This window comes from Haemorhous mexicanus, chromosome 5 (genome assembly GCF_027477595.1).
Source record: "Haemorhous mexicanus isolate bHaeMex1 chromosome 5, bHaeMex1.pri, whole genome shotgun sequence".
In the NCBI taxonomy this organism is placed as follows: domain Eukaryota; kingdom Metazoa; phylum Chordata; class Aves; order Passeriformes; family Fringillidae; genus Haemorhous; species Haemorhous mexicanus.
The window spans coordinates 23332204-23345776 of NC_082345.1; the positions used below are offsets into that span (position 1 = coordinate 23332204).

A 13573-nucleotide genomic window follows, 5' to 3' on the forward strand; every position below is an offset into this window, starting at 1 on the left:
AATAAATACTCTGTCAGGTGCTGCATAATTTTCTGCCTTTCACTTTGCAAATATGTTTCCAAAAGTAGCCTCAAGTGCTGGGCACCTCCCTTTTTGATTGCCTACCCTTAGTGAAAATGGACTCATTTCCAGATGTGCTGAGAAGCTTCAGTTTGCTCTGTCCTCAGTGGGACCTGTAGCTGCTCAGCCAGTCTTGTCCTTAAAAGCTTATCCAGGCACAGATCTTTTATAAACACTGTGTTGGAGAGAACTCTGACTTGGAAAAAAAAACAAAAACAAAAAACCCACAAACAAACAAAACCAAAAAACCCCAAGAAAAACCAACAAAACAAAAAGGAGCAAAGGAGTTTAAATGACTTCATTTCTTTGCTGCTTTCCATGGTCTGCCCCAAACAGTGGTGGGGACCATGCTTGAGGACGAGCTGGATGCATTTACTGAGGTGTGGTCCTGCCCATCCTTCCCCTCTGCTGCTCTTGCTCCACATCCCAAACCCCTAGGCTTGAGCTGCTCAATCCTCTTCCTCCTGACCCAGCTCAGCCCCTAAGGAGCCCTGTGTCCTTGTTCAGAGGCCAGCACACTCCTAGTGGTGCCCTTTAGCTCTCTGTTTGGCAAATCTGGGTGGTAACAGCCAGGTGCTGGTGCAGATCTGGCAAGCTGTGGGATCTGCACAGGTCTTAAGATTTTGCCCTCATCCCTGTCCTTGGGACTGAGGGTCTGCATCTAGCAAAACGCTGCATGTGGCACTTGGAAATATGAGCTGCTGCTGGAACCAGATATTTAATGACTGGCCCTGTTCTCCGGTATGGATTAAAGTACTTCAGACAAGGTAGTGAAAGCAGAGCTGGCTGATGAGACAGAGAGATGGTGCATCTTTTACTCTGATTTTAGTCTTCCTCTGAAGATCAGTAACAAGATTTTGAATTTTAGTGTCACACTCCATCTGAGTGCGTAGCCTTGGATTGCAAATGTTCATTAGATTCTACCAGCTTTGTGAACCTCATCAATATTAATACCCCCATCTTTAAGACAGGGAAAGTGAATCAAAGAATGGTTATTCATCTTCCCCAGTGTCTACATTAGAGGCACCAGGCACCAAGGCATAGAAAATGGAAGGAGCAACCTGAAGAACAGCATTTTGTTTTCTAAGGATATAGTTTGCATCTCTTTTAACTGTCACCACCCAGCACTTTTAGCTCAACTCAGACAGGAGAAGGCAGTAAAAGGAAATTTTCTTAAAAATTTCTGAAGTGACACTTTGCCCCATCACTTTTCAGACTTTTTTTTTCCCCTCTGGTGTGAGAGGAGAAGCCTGAAAGAATGCCTGCAAACTCCAGGGTAGGGCTTGTGATGTGTCTTTCATGACAGCAGTGACAAAAGTACTGATTTAAGGGCAAAGAAATTTAGCTGGGCCTGGAGCAATCCCAAGACCCAGAGCTGTTGGTACATGGCCTAGTGAAGTCAGTGGGAGTCGTCCTTAGCTGTAAATGTCCTGATCCATCCTTACTTCCCCAGTGTGTGCTGTTATAACCAGCTGTGGATGTTTTGCCCTTGTGCAAAAGAATCTGGTGGCCAGTGGTTTAGATGGAGCTACAGTAGTTGGTAAAAGACTTCATTTGGTAAGAACTCAAACCAAGCCATCAAATCAGCACAAACAGTTTTAATATTGAGAAAAAATTTTCAGGAAGAAAATTAAGCCAATCATTTTATAAAACACCTTTCCCAGGTTTTCTATTTCACTTACTTCCTCACATGCCTGGCTTTCAGGCAGGTTGAATTTTGTTACATATAGCTCTTTTAAAAAAAATAACTTTAATTTGTTTATAGGTTGTCAGTACTGCTCATAAATACCCATCCGTCCACCCTGAGACCCGCCATTGGACAGCTCTGACATTTGCTGTGTTGCATGGACATATTCCTGTAGTTCAGGTATTATTGTATTTCCCTACCTGCATCTCATTCTTTTTTTTTCCTCCTCTTCAGTTCTAATTACATCCATCCCAAACCAGCATCCTCTTGTCATACTCATATTGGTTACTTCTGCTTCTTCAAGAGTGTACTGATACACGATAGACTTACAAAGTGAATATGGTGTTCAAAACTTAACCAATATGAGGCTTAAACAGGACAAATTTAAAGCAAAGTTGCACCAAAGAAAGTCTGACAACTCCTTGTGCTCCTTCCTGACCACTTGTTTTATACGTTTGTTTATTCATTCATTGCACTTTCTTACACTGTAATAGTCTAGCAAACACAAAGCCGCTGCCTTGGTGGGAGAGAGGTGGACAACAGCCCTCGTGCTGCTCCAGAGGGGGAGAATCCCTCACTCTCCTTACCCCATCCAGGTGTCACGTGGGATGTGCTGGTTCCATGCTTTGGCCTCTCTAAAGTTGAGAAGGTTTATTCTTCAAAACAGCTGTGTCTGTGACACACTCAAGCACCAAAACTTTGAAGGCCTTAAGACAGAAATGGCCAAGAGGGGGCTGGAGCACGGGCTCCATCCTGCTCTCCTTGGCCACTTTTGTTTTCAGCATTGCTGCTACTTACATGGAAGCGTCCTCGATGGAGACCACAGCTTTTGGACTCATTGCTGCAATTGGTTCTTAAGAATTGCCTTTCTTTTGGCCATGTCTTCATATAAAACATGGAGACAATTGAAATCTGATCTATTTGATGGTGCGGAGCTTCTAGAAGACCATGAAGGAAGGATGCTTGTCGGGCTAACTTTCTTCCATCTCCAGTGCATTACTTCCTAACACTGACCTTATCCCATTTCCCATTCAAAAACACTGGGTTACACTTTTTTGGCTCTGAAGTTGGACGCTGGTGCTTCTGATGTTTGGCAGCGTAAAATGAGCGAAAAAAGGAAATGAATTTGCCTCTGTGAAAGAATGGGTAGAATTTGCATGTCACGTGTCTCCATTGTATTGGGTTTACAGATGACAAAGAAGCATTATATTCTCATTTGTCACTGTTCATGAACTCTGAAGAGTGTGATACCCCCAGTTGCTCTAAATGGTGAATTTTCTTTCTAGCTATTGCTGGATGCTGGAGCAAAGGTAGAAGGTTCCTTAGAGCATGGAGAGGAAAATTACTCTGAAACTCCTTTACAGCTGGCAGCAGCTGCTGGTAAGGACTTTTTTCCTCCTCCCATTGTAACAATTCCTCAGCTGGGGTCTGTGGTTTAGGTGAGCAAATACTGGATTTTAAAAGGAGTAAAAATGCATCTCTTGCCTTGCAGGAAATTTTGAACTGGTCAGTTTGCTGTTGGAGCGAGGAGCTGACCCCCTGATAGGAACAATGTACAGGAATGGCATTTCCATGACTCCACAAGGTGACATGAACTCTTTCAGTCAGGCTGCTGCACATGGACACAGGTAGAGTGGGAACAAGTCTAGTGGCATCCCTCAAGTGCTACTTTTTTGCCTGGGCATCCAGTTTGAGCAGATGGTTGAAATTTCTGCATGAACAATTGAACATGCCACCAACCGAGCAGAGACGTAAGGCTTTCTGCTAGCATGTGAATTAAACCAGTTGGTGGTACAAGCTGCATTTTGATTTCTGATGTAAAAAAAAAAGAAAAAAAAATGGAGAGGGACTTCTTGTGGTATGTTCAATGTAGTGGTTGTTAAATGGCAGCTGATGTGACAGCAGAGAGAAATGCCAAAAACATTCCTTCTGAATTTCTTGATATTTTTCTCAGGTTTGAGTGAATTGTGTCTGTACTGCTGCGGCCTTAATTTTGTTGAATAGATTTTCTGCATCTACGTTTACTGCAGAGTCCTGTGTGTCTTAATGTTGTTTGTATGCTGCAAATTAAAAAAAAAAAAAAAAACAAACTACTGAGATGAGCACCTGGCATGCATGACCTTGCAACGCTCAGGAGTTGACTGCAGTGTAATGAATTAGTATCATGATCTTTACACTCCTACTTTTCTGATTGTAGCCATCCAGAGGAACATAGATACAGGTTAGAGACAGTACCTGCCGTGTGTTTGCTTAGAGATGAGCTGCCAGTCTAACAACACGCTCATGGCACGTCAGGGTGGGTTCAACAGCTCTGTCCATCTGGAGCCTGCAAGGGGTCCCTGGCACGGACTGGACATTTTGGGTGTTGAAGTCTCCCGTTCACCCAGTGTGAATGGAAGCCACAGGCCTGAGGAGAACCTGGGGCTCTCTGTGGCTTGGCTACTGCCTGTCCACATCACAGACTCTAACTCTTGTGTTCCTACCTGTATAACACTCACACGCAACTCCCTTCCTTCCTTCAGCCACTTCTGCCACTTCCGCCACTTCCTTCCACCCTTTCCCTTTCCCTTCCCTCCCTCCCTGCCCTAAATTTGTTTGGGACACACCATGCTGCAGTGTAAGTGAGAGCAGGGGGGATGCTGGCATACAAGGAGGATGGGCTGGGAGCCAGCCTGGTTTCTCTTCTCACAGCTGCAAAACCACGGGAAACTACTGAGGTTGATGAGTTGTTCTGATGTGAACCTGAGGGCACAAAGTCTCTGAGTTTGGGCTTTGTTATTTGATGGCCCAGCTGGATCAGTGGCTTTGTAGAGTAGTCCCAGCTGTGCTTGAACCTGCCCTGACTGGCCTTGTTGAATGTCTAGCTGCTCTAGCTTTCCCAGACTGCTTTGAGTGTGATTCGAGTGGTCGTGCTTTCAGTAGCTCCAGGCAGCTCCCTTCTCCGGTGGCTGCCATGGTGGGAGTCCCAAGAGCTTGTCCAGAGGCACCTTGGCCTTCCCTGGTTGCTGAAGTCTTGAGTCACTTTTAGCTCACGAGTCTGTTCCCACAAGATGCCGCCACTCATGCGACATCTGTGCGGTTCGTGTCACGACAGCAGTGACTTGCAGACGTGTCTCAGGCAGTGCAGGTGGGCTAGCAGGAGCTGTGCTTGCCTTGGGTCTGCTCTCAGCTGTTTCTGCCATTAGCTGGAGTAATTTCTTGGGTAGGTGTCCTAACTTGCTACACAGCAAGTAAGCCCAGTGCAGCGAAAGCCTGGCCACTGACTCTGCTCTCCCTTTCCTCTCCTCTCCTGACCCCTCTCTCCCTCTTGGTCGTGCTGTGACTGACAGGAATGTTTTCCGCAAGCTGCTTGCTCAGCCGGAGAAGGAGAAGAGCGATATCCTGTCCCTCGAGGAGATCCTGGCTGAGGGCACAGACTTGCCCGACTCAGCAGCCGCTCCTCTCTGCGCCAGCCGCAACAGCAAGGCCAAGCTGAAGGCCCTGAAGGAGGCCATGTACCACAGCGCTGAGCATGGCTATGTGGACGTCACCATCGACATCCGGAGCATAGGTCAGTCCTGGGCTCCTTCCTCTGCTTTGGCCATGGAAGGACCCCTGTGAGAAACGTGTCCCTTTTGGCTGGCTGTTGCCTAAACCAACCACAGTCACATCTTCCTCAACTCTTTCGGAATAGAAGGTGGTGGGAGATCTGACAGGTTCCCAGCCCATTCCAGCTCCACAGCACACCCTGTTCAGGGGCCAGTGGCTTTTTTCTGCAGGACACAGTGGTTTCCACCAGGAGCCATCTGCACTGCTGCATGGCAGAGTGTAGGTAAGGCTCTGGGGCAGTGTTCAGCTGTTATGGGCCACCTCCTGCTGCTTCTCTTTTGCACTCTTCTTTAAAGCAGTCCACCATTAAAACACCTTCATTTTCTGAGACTCCGAAGGCAGGAGCAGGAAGCTGACTCCTTGGTATGCCAGCTCTGCCAGTGAGGGACTTGAACATAATACCAGCCCCCAGAATACCAGAAGTTGCTTCTGCCTGTGGGGAGGGTGGTTGTGTGACACAGATGGAAATCGATCTGGACTGTGTGTTTACCATCTCCATTCATCTGTTCACAGAGAAAGAGAGACCCAAGTGCCTGGTGTCCCTCTGCCTGGGGCAGTGCTCCAGCCCTGGGGCCATGAGATATGGGTCAGAGTGTGCAGTGGGCTGTGCAGGCAAAGATCTGGAGATGAATGAGAGGAGGGTGGCAGGGGTGCTCTGCAGGCATTGAACATTTTGTGACATAGAAGGGAAAACCTTCACTTGCCAAACACCAGGCTTGTATTTCCTTCCACTCCGTTCTATAAGAGCAGAAAGTAGGTCACATCCAGCCTCATGCCTGCAGAGGTACATTAGCTCCATGTGCTTTCTTGCTCAGTGCATGGGAGCAGTTCCCTTTAACTTCCTGGAGAGTGGCTCTGCCACGACAAGCTTCTTGAAAGGGCTGATCTGCTTAACTCACACAGTGCTCTTTAGGGAAAATACTAATGATCAGGAGCGGACATGGGGTATCACTTATAGCAAGTTTTAATCTGAAGACCACCAATTTGAATCCAGGTAGGTAGTGGTCAAAATCAGGTTTTTTCACCATTTAATGGCTCTCCAGGGCCACATTCAAACAAATGAGCTAGTGTAAATCTACTTTCCAAAAGGCTTTTGCAATGCAGAACACCACAGCAATTACCACAAATTGGTAGTCTCAGCTGAGAAGCTGAAGGCTAAATGAGCAGAGAGACCACAGTCTTCTCTCAGCATTTGGAAGAAAGCTTCTGTGCATTAGCTCTGGGATGTGCTGATAGCCATTGGCCTTCTCAAGTAGGGATAAATAGGAATTTGATTTCTTGAATGACATGGCAGCTTTTGCTTAAAATCTTAATATCAGTAAAGGTAAAAAAGCAGAAGGGCACATCCTTCCCTGGAGGTGGGAATAAGCTGTGTCCTCTGTCTGCAGGTGTTCCCTGGACACTGCACACGTGGCTGGAGTCTCTGCGCACGTCCTTCCAGCAGCACCGACGGCCCCTCATCCAATGCTTGCTGAAGGAGTTCAAGTCCATTCAGGAAGAGGAGTACACTGAGGAGCTCATCACACAAGGGCTGCCTCTGATGTTTGAGATACTGAAGGCCAGCAAGGTAGGATGAAATTGTGTGTTTTAAAGCAAATCAGCCTTATTCCCATCCTGTAAGACATGAAAGCCTGCTATACTATTTTTGAACAGCTCTCCCAAAGGTTGTTTAGACTGCACAGGATTATTATTATCTGTATTATGTATCTCGGGTTTTTTCACTGTGGAGCCATGGGTTATAAACACACAGGCTAATCACTGCTCCTACTAGAACAGCCTAATAACAGGTGCTAACACTAAACTGGAGAGACAACAAAAGCTGGTACATAGTGGTGAAATTAAAGTCAAAAGGGTCATGGCAGTGTGGCAAGAGATGTTGATAACCAAGCCAACCCAAAGAGTAATTTCACCCAGCTTGTTTTACAGAAACATACAACAAAGCTAATATTCATGTTTACTTTGGATTTCTTTAGCCTGTCGTGATTTAATTTTCCCTTCATGTGGGATTTGGACTTCTAAAGCTTGTGAGGAGACTGGTTTTTACGAGCAAAGAAAAGGATAATTTTTTCAAATGTTTTGTGTGTGTGTTTGTACTTGCAGGTTCCCCAGATTTATTCTTTCAGCTGACATTTTTTTAGTCAAGCAAATCAGACTAACAAAACCTTTCCAAGGAGGTACCATTGGGTATGCAAGTATAATGGCAAAAGGGATGATCATGGAGCTGGCAAGGAGAGGGAAATGTCTTACCAAGTGAAGAATTTAAAACTTGTTATAACCAATAGTCTCATCTCTACTGGTCCTCCTGAGAGTCAGTCACTCCCAAGGAATGCCCAGTCACTATCTACTGTTACCAGAATATCACTGTAGTGATGAAAAGCATCATAATTATTTGATTGGTGTTCTTTTTCCTCATACTCCTCAATACATGTTGATATGGCCTTTTATATGTTAAACTGAAAGTAAGTAACTTTTATCACCCAACTCTATGTGTAACGGCAAGGAGCAAATAATTTTTAGCAATAGCCTAAATAATGTGAAAAGGGGAGAGGTTCTGGTATAGGTACTCAGTACTAAATATTCCAAACTCAGTATAGCTAATGATGGCCTACATGGATTTATTTTTTGTATCTTGCTGCAAAAGCAGGCTTGGACTAGAGTCCTGAGCAAATCCTGCATATTTGTTCCAGCATTGTTCTGATTTTTGCTCCCATGAGCCTTGCCTTTGCAATTAGTTTGTATTGGATGAGTATTTATGGAGAATATTTTGAAATGGGTTTTAGGAAATTGTTCCAGATCCTAGGGATTTGTAGATTCCTTGTTCTGCACTCACTTGGGTTAATGAATGTTCATCCAGAAACTAGCAGCAAGGTGCTGTTTGGTTTGAAAGTTGATATGAAGCTAATCATATTAAAAACTTAACAGAGAATAAGTTTAGGCCTTGTAATCTAGGATGAGGGGTGACTTTAATTGCTTTTCTCCTGGGTGGCTGAAGTCAAGGCCAGCAATCATCATTAGAATAAATCATTTGCATAGGATTATATCTTTAGTACATCTATGTCTTCCACAATCTATTGTAGGAGACCTGGGAAAAAAATAAGACTGCTACCTTCTGCTTTGGGTTCACTTAGAAACCTAAAATCTGGAGGGGCAAAACAACTGAAGTATCATAAAAACCCATACATGATGAAGAAGAAATCTGTGCTGATTTTTATGCCTGCCCCTGGGCCTGGGGGAACTGCCTGTCTTCATGCATATTCACAAACACACACTCACACAGTGTTTCATAGTCTTAGAAAAAATGATTTATCATTCTAGGACGCTGTAAGGGTTTAAAAATTGTCTGCAAATGTTATGAACTATTGTGGTGGTCTTGTCCAAAGGGCCTCTTACAAAGCTCTCCCAGACAGAAATGAGGAAAGAGACTGTGCAGCCCTTTGGAAGGAATCTACATAAATTCATTTGTCGGAGAATGAGCCAATAAAAGTTCTCCCTGGTCACTCCATAGAAGGCAGCTGAGGAGAGCTGAGATTTAAAGGACCTTCTGTTCCCCTTATCTGGAAGGGCTGAGAGCAGAGATTTTTGTGTATACCCACAAAATAGAAATCTCCTTTAAGAGGTGCTGAAGGGCCATAACTGTGGTTCACATCCCTGTCTCTTGACAGCAAACTGTAAAGCTCTGCATTTTGTAGAGCTGTGGAGAGAGGAGCTTGATTTGCCCACATGGACATGCTTTTCCCAGTGGCCTGGAAACTTCGAGAGAGATTATGATTCTTGCTAAACATCACAGTCCGGCCCAGTACATTTCCTTAATGAGTTTTTCAGGGCAAAAAGTATAAAATAAGCAACTAGGAAGCAGAGAGCCACTTAGCAGTTCTTTGCTGATGTAAAACAAGATGTCCCATTTGCTACATATTGTGATGCTCGGTATATTTTAATTGCATGGCAGCTTGCACCTAGTAGAAATGGCATTTTGCATTCCTATAAATAGTTCCAGCTATCCCATAATCTCAGAACAATTTACTAATATTAATGAGTTGAGACATGAAAGAAGATCTTATCCTCCCTTCACCAACAGGGAAACTGAGGTAATTAAACAGGCAGATTTTAAGTGTCTCATGGAGGGACAGTCCCAGTCTCAGAGGCTGTGATAACCTGGATAAGCCAGACAGCAATTCATAGTGTTGAGTAATTTGGCCAGAGAAGCTCACCAAAAATCACATGGAAATATAAGGGCAGGTCTCAGGGTAGGAAGCAAACTTTCTGCCCCCTTCCCCTCTGCTTTGCACTGTCATACAAAATGTTCTTGCAGCTTCCCAGGCCATGCAAAAAAAAGGCCAAATGTTATAGATATGAAAATATTAAATGAAATGTAACCAATGCCTACAAGAACAGTGTCAGATATCAGGAATCCCTTTTGTCTTACAGATGGTTTATAAAATGCCTGTGTCTAGAGGATACAGATGTGAGGTTTTATGTGGGAGCTCTGGCATCACTGATACTGGTGACCTGTCGGGTGGCAGGGTGGAACTCCATTCCCATCTGTGTGCTGGGATGCTGACAGTAGAAACAAAACCAAAAAAATTGCAGAAGTCTTGATGCTGTAACATAGAACAGCAACAAAAATCAGCGAGTCAGGCAAAACTGGCTGAGCTCAAGTCGCTGGGTTTCTTGCCTTTCTTCAAGCTGTGAAGTCAATGGGGGAGAACAGTGCAGAGGTTGCACATGGGTTGTTCACTGCTGCACTGAAGCCCTGGAGGAAGTCTTCTGAAAGCACAGTTGAAAGTTTGATACCCTGCTCTTGGTGGCTTCCAGTGGGATGGAGCTCTTTCATTTCCTTTCATCCCTTTAAATGTCTTCTATCAGCTGTACCATTGAGAATTGCCTGGGGAGTGGGGAAGTAGCAGTGTTTCCCTGCTGCTGAGGCAGAGCTGTGAGAACGGAGAATCGATCTGCAGTTGCTCCCTCTGCAGCTTCTGCTGTCCTGCAGTGAGTTTGGGTCATTACCAAATTAAAGATCAAGGTCAAGGCACTCTGGAAAAAGCAACATCTGTGGCAAAGACATGGAGAGCTCAGTTTAAGGCACCGCTCCTAAAAGCAAGCAAAACCCAAACTGGAAAACTCCAACAACTAAAAACTGCCGATAACGCATGATGGTTTTGGGACACTGCATGGGTAGGAAAGGCACTGCCATTTAGGGATGGATTCAATCTCTTTGGAAGACAAGCACACAAACATAACCTGCTAGAAGTGGTTTTGACAGGGCTGTGTGAGGCAGAAGCCAGAGTCACTTCTGAGAGTGAGTAGCCCTGAGCTAAGTTTGAGCTGGTATGTAGAGCAGAGTTGAGTGCCTCAAACTTAAATGATGCTGGAGATCTTGTTATGGAAGAATGATAGAAAGATACCAACAGGCAGGAATTCAGTTGTATCTGTGTTGTGCTCTTCATGGCCTGGGAAAACTCCCCCAAACTCCTGACTGAAAGCTTTCCTTTCCCTCCAGCTGAGGTTGATGTTTACAGTGCCTGAGCTTGATTCTGAGCTAAATTGCACACCTGCCCCATGTCAGAGGACCATATTTACCTGAGGAGTGCCCCCCCAAAGAGAGGCTTTTAAAAGAGCTCTGTGGGGTCTGCATCCAGGTCCATGGGAATGTAGTACCTGAGGTGAGGCTCACAGGTCAGGTCTTCTGTTTTTGCAGAGGTTCTCCTAAGGATAATACGCTGAATGTGCAGAGATGCTTCTGTGTCCTCTGTCTACAAAAATCCTGGAGCTGTTCAGTTTATCTTGACATTTCCACAGCCTGAAAAGACAGACGCAAGCCCATAACCTTGGAAGTTAAACACGTTGGATCTTTGGAGGAGGTTGGGTTTAGGTTTGCACTCCAGGGCTCTGCATAAGACTGAATTGTCATTAAATCACCCAGCTCCGTCCCTGTAGATTAGCCAGCACCTTTGCCCATTGTATGAGGTCACAAGCCAGTTTCATCCTCTGCTTTTTCTGCCTACAGCAATTTGCATCAGCTTATCTTTGGCCTATTTTTTGGAAAAATACACAATCTTTTGGTTCCAATAATCTCTCTTACAGCCTTCTCCCTTTCCCTCATAGGACCGGCAAGGAAAGGAGATCTTTTCCATTTCTTTGGGTCCTGTGTGGCCATGCATTGCCGAAGTGCATGTGTGAGTCTACACGTGCATTGAGCACATGTGCTGAAGCATTGTCTGAAGCTCCTAGAGGTGCTTCACACCAGGAAAACTTGGCTTAGGATTATAAGTGTTCCTGCTAGTGTATTGTCTAAGACTAAATCAGCTTGAGAAGTCATAGGAGCAATCCTTCACTGCCATACCTTCATTGTATTCTGAAGGTCTCTCCATCCTTCCCATCCATGTATGTCAGTGACAACATGTTTCTTTTATTTAGTTTATTTTAATATTTAGCCCATTAACTAGGTGTTGGGCAGCCAGGCTTGTGGAAAGATGTAGGAAACTACTTTACAAAGATGTTTTCTCAGGATTTAAAATTCCTGCAGCTTTCAAACCTTTAAAAATGCACCTACAGGCAGCTGAAGAAATGTGCAGGAGTGCACAGACTCTTTTGGAAGGCTGAGCTGTTCGAATAACAGCCATCAGTCTGGTGTTGACAGTTATTGAGAACAAATAGCAATTCAGAACAATAACCAGTTTTAAAATTCCAAAAGGATTCAGGCATGTGGGTATCTTGAGAAATCTAGCCTGTATGGTTTTAAAGCTAAAGTACTCTTTCAAAAGTAATTTCTCCATTTGGAAACCAAAATCTCTTAAAAGGAAAGTTTTCAGGTGCTTTTTAAAATATGCCTTCTCAGAGACAACCTCTGTCACAGATGCACTAACTGCTGAAAAAGTATTTTCATGTCTCCATCAAGCAGAACGCAGCAGGAAAGATTGAAGCATCTGGCTGTTGTGTTCCAAGAAAACTTTAAGAAGCTGAAGCTTTAGATGAGTTTCTCTGTTGCTCGGATTGATTTCTTTGTTTTTCTGGATTTGATTCTTCTAAAACAAATGTTGGAAAATGTCAACAGGCTCAGCTCATGTGTATGTTCTACTAAGTCAGGCATGGTGGTCAGCAAAAAACAGTATTTCCCCAGGGTGTGCATGTGACCTAGAAAGTGGCACTGGAAGACAAAGGAGATAGAAAATTCCACTTTTTTCCATTGCTTCATGGTGGGCTGAAATGAATGTTTCAGATGAGCCTGAGTGAAGCTGTATTTTGTTGCATGAAGCCAGAGTGCCCTGGTCTGCAGGAAGGGCTAAGGGTAGAGAGGAGAGGTGAACCCTACAGAGCACTGGGGCAGACAGTCTGTCATAATTGTGTCCCAAGGGAAAGTCTTCCCCTGGGAGAATGCTGTCCATGTTTCTCTTACCTGGAGACCATCAGAAAGACTCCTCTCTGTCTTGTTGAACTGCTTTTCAACAGAAAACTGAGCTTTTCTCATAATGAAAGGTTTCACTAGGATATTTGTTTCCCACATAAGTATTTTACCTTTCTTGAAAAAATTAACACCTGAAAATTGAGTATTTTGGTAGATGACTGAAATACTTCAGCTGAAGAAAAATGTGGAGTTTCCACAGAGGAGACAGACACACCAAAACCTGCACTAAAAATAACCCTGAAGACATCCCAGGATGCTGAAAGGTCTGCTTATGGATTCCATGGAGTGGGTAACGCCCTTCTGTGTGTCATCCCGTGCCCAGCCAGCATGCGGTGATCGATCTTTTGGCTGGGACTTGCTGTGATTTTGTTAGTCAGGTTTCACTGTTCTCAAGCAACTGCAGTGATCTGTAGCATTGCCCATTGTCACTTGTAGCGCTTCTGTGTCTGAGCAGTTCTGAGCAAGCCGGAGTCAGGTTATCCACACACGTACATCCTGCATTCCGCGTGTGAGAAGTGAGCGCCAGGTACTGAGTGGCATGTTAATAACGCACTGTTAACCCCGTCCTGTGACTTCATAACACGCATTCAGCTTGGTGCTTACTAACACAGGTTTGATTTTATTCCTACCCTCTGCTACCTTCTAAAATGTTCCCCTGCCAGAGGCAGGAGCATTCTTTATTTACAATAAATAAATGCCATGGTTGTGGCACCTGCCTTTTTCTGGGCTCTCACCCAGGGATTAGACTGTGCCCGTGGATCTGAGCTTTTTCCATACAATGCGCAGCTGGGATATAAAGAGCATTTTGAAAAGGAGGCTTGGCGGCCTTCCCAGAA

At 44.7% G+C, this 13573-nt stretch overlaps 1 protein-coding gene across 3 annotated transcripts in view; it reads left to right on the plus strand.

Annotated features, from left to right (window-relative positions):
- ABTB3 (ankyrin repeat and BTB domain containing 3) overlaps positions 1-13573 on the plus strand; it is a 199948-nt gene that overhangs the window by 159539 nt on the left and 26836 nt on the right. For all 3 annotated transcript variants that reach the window (XM_059846274.1, XM_059846275.1, XM_059846273.1), the window contains 5 exons: positions 1826-1927; positions 3034-3127; positions 3240-3375; positions 5077-5297; positions 6724-6902. In XM_059846274.1, the coding sequence (XP_059702257.1) occupies positions 1826-1927; positions 3034-3127; positions 3240-3375; positions 5077-5297; positions 6724-6902 (732 nt within the window). The remainder of the gene's footprint in view (positions 1-1825; positions 1928-3033; positions 3128-3239; positions 3376-5076; positions 5298-6723; positions 6903-13573) is intronic.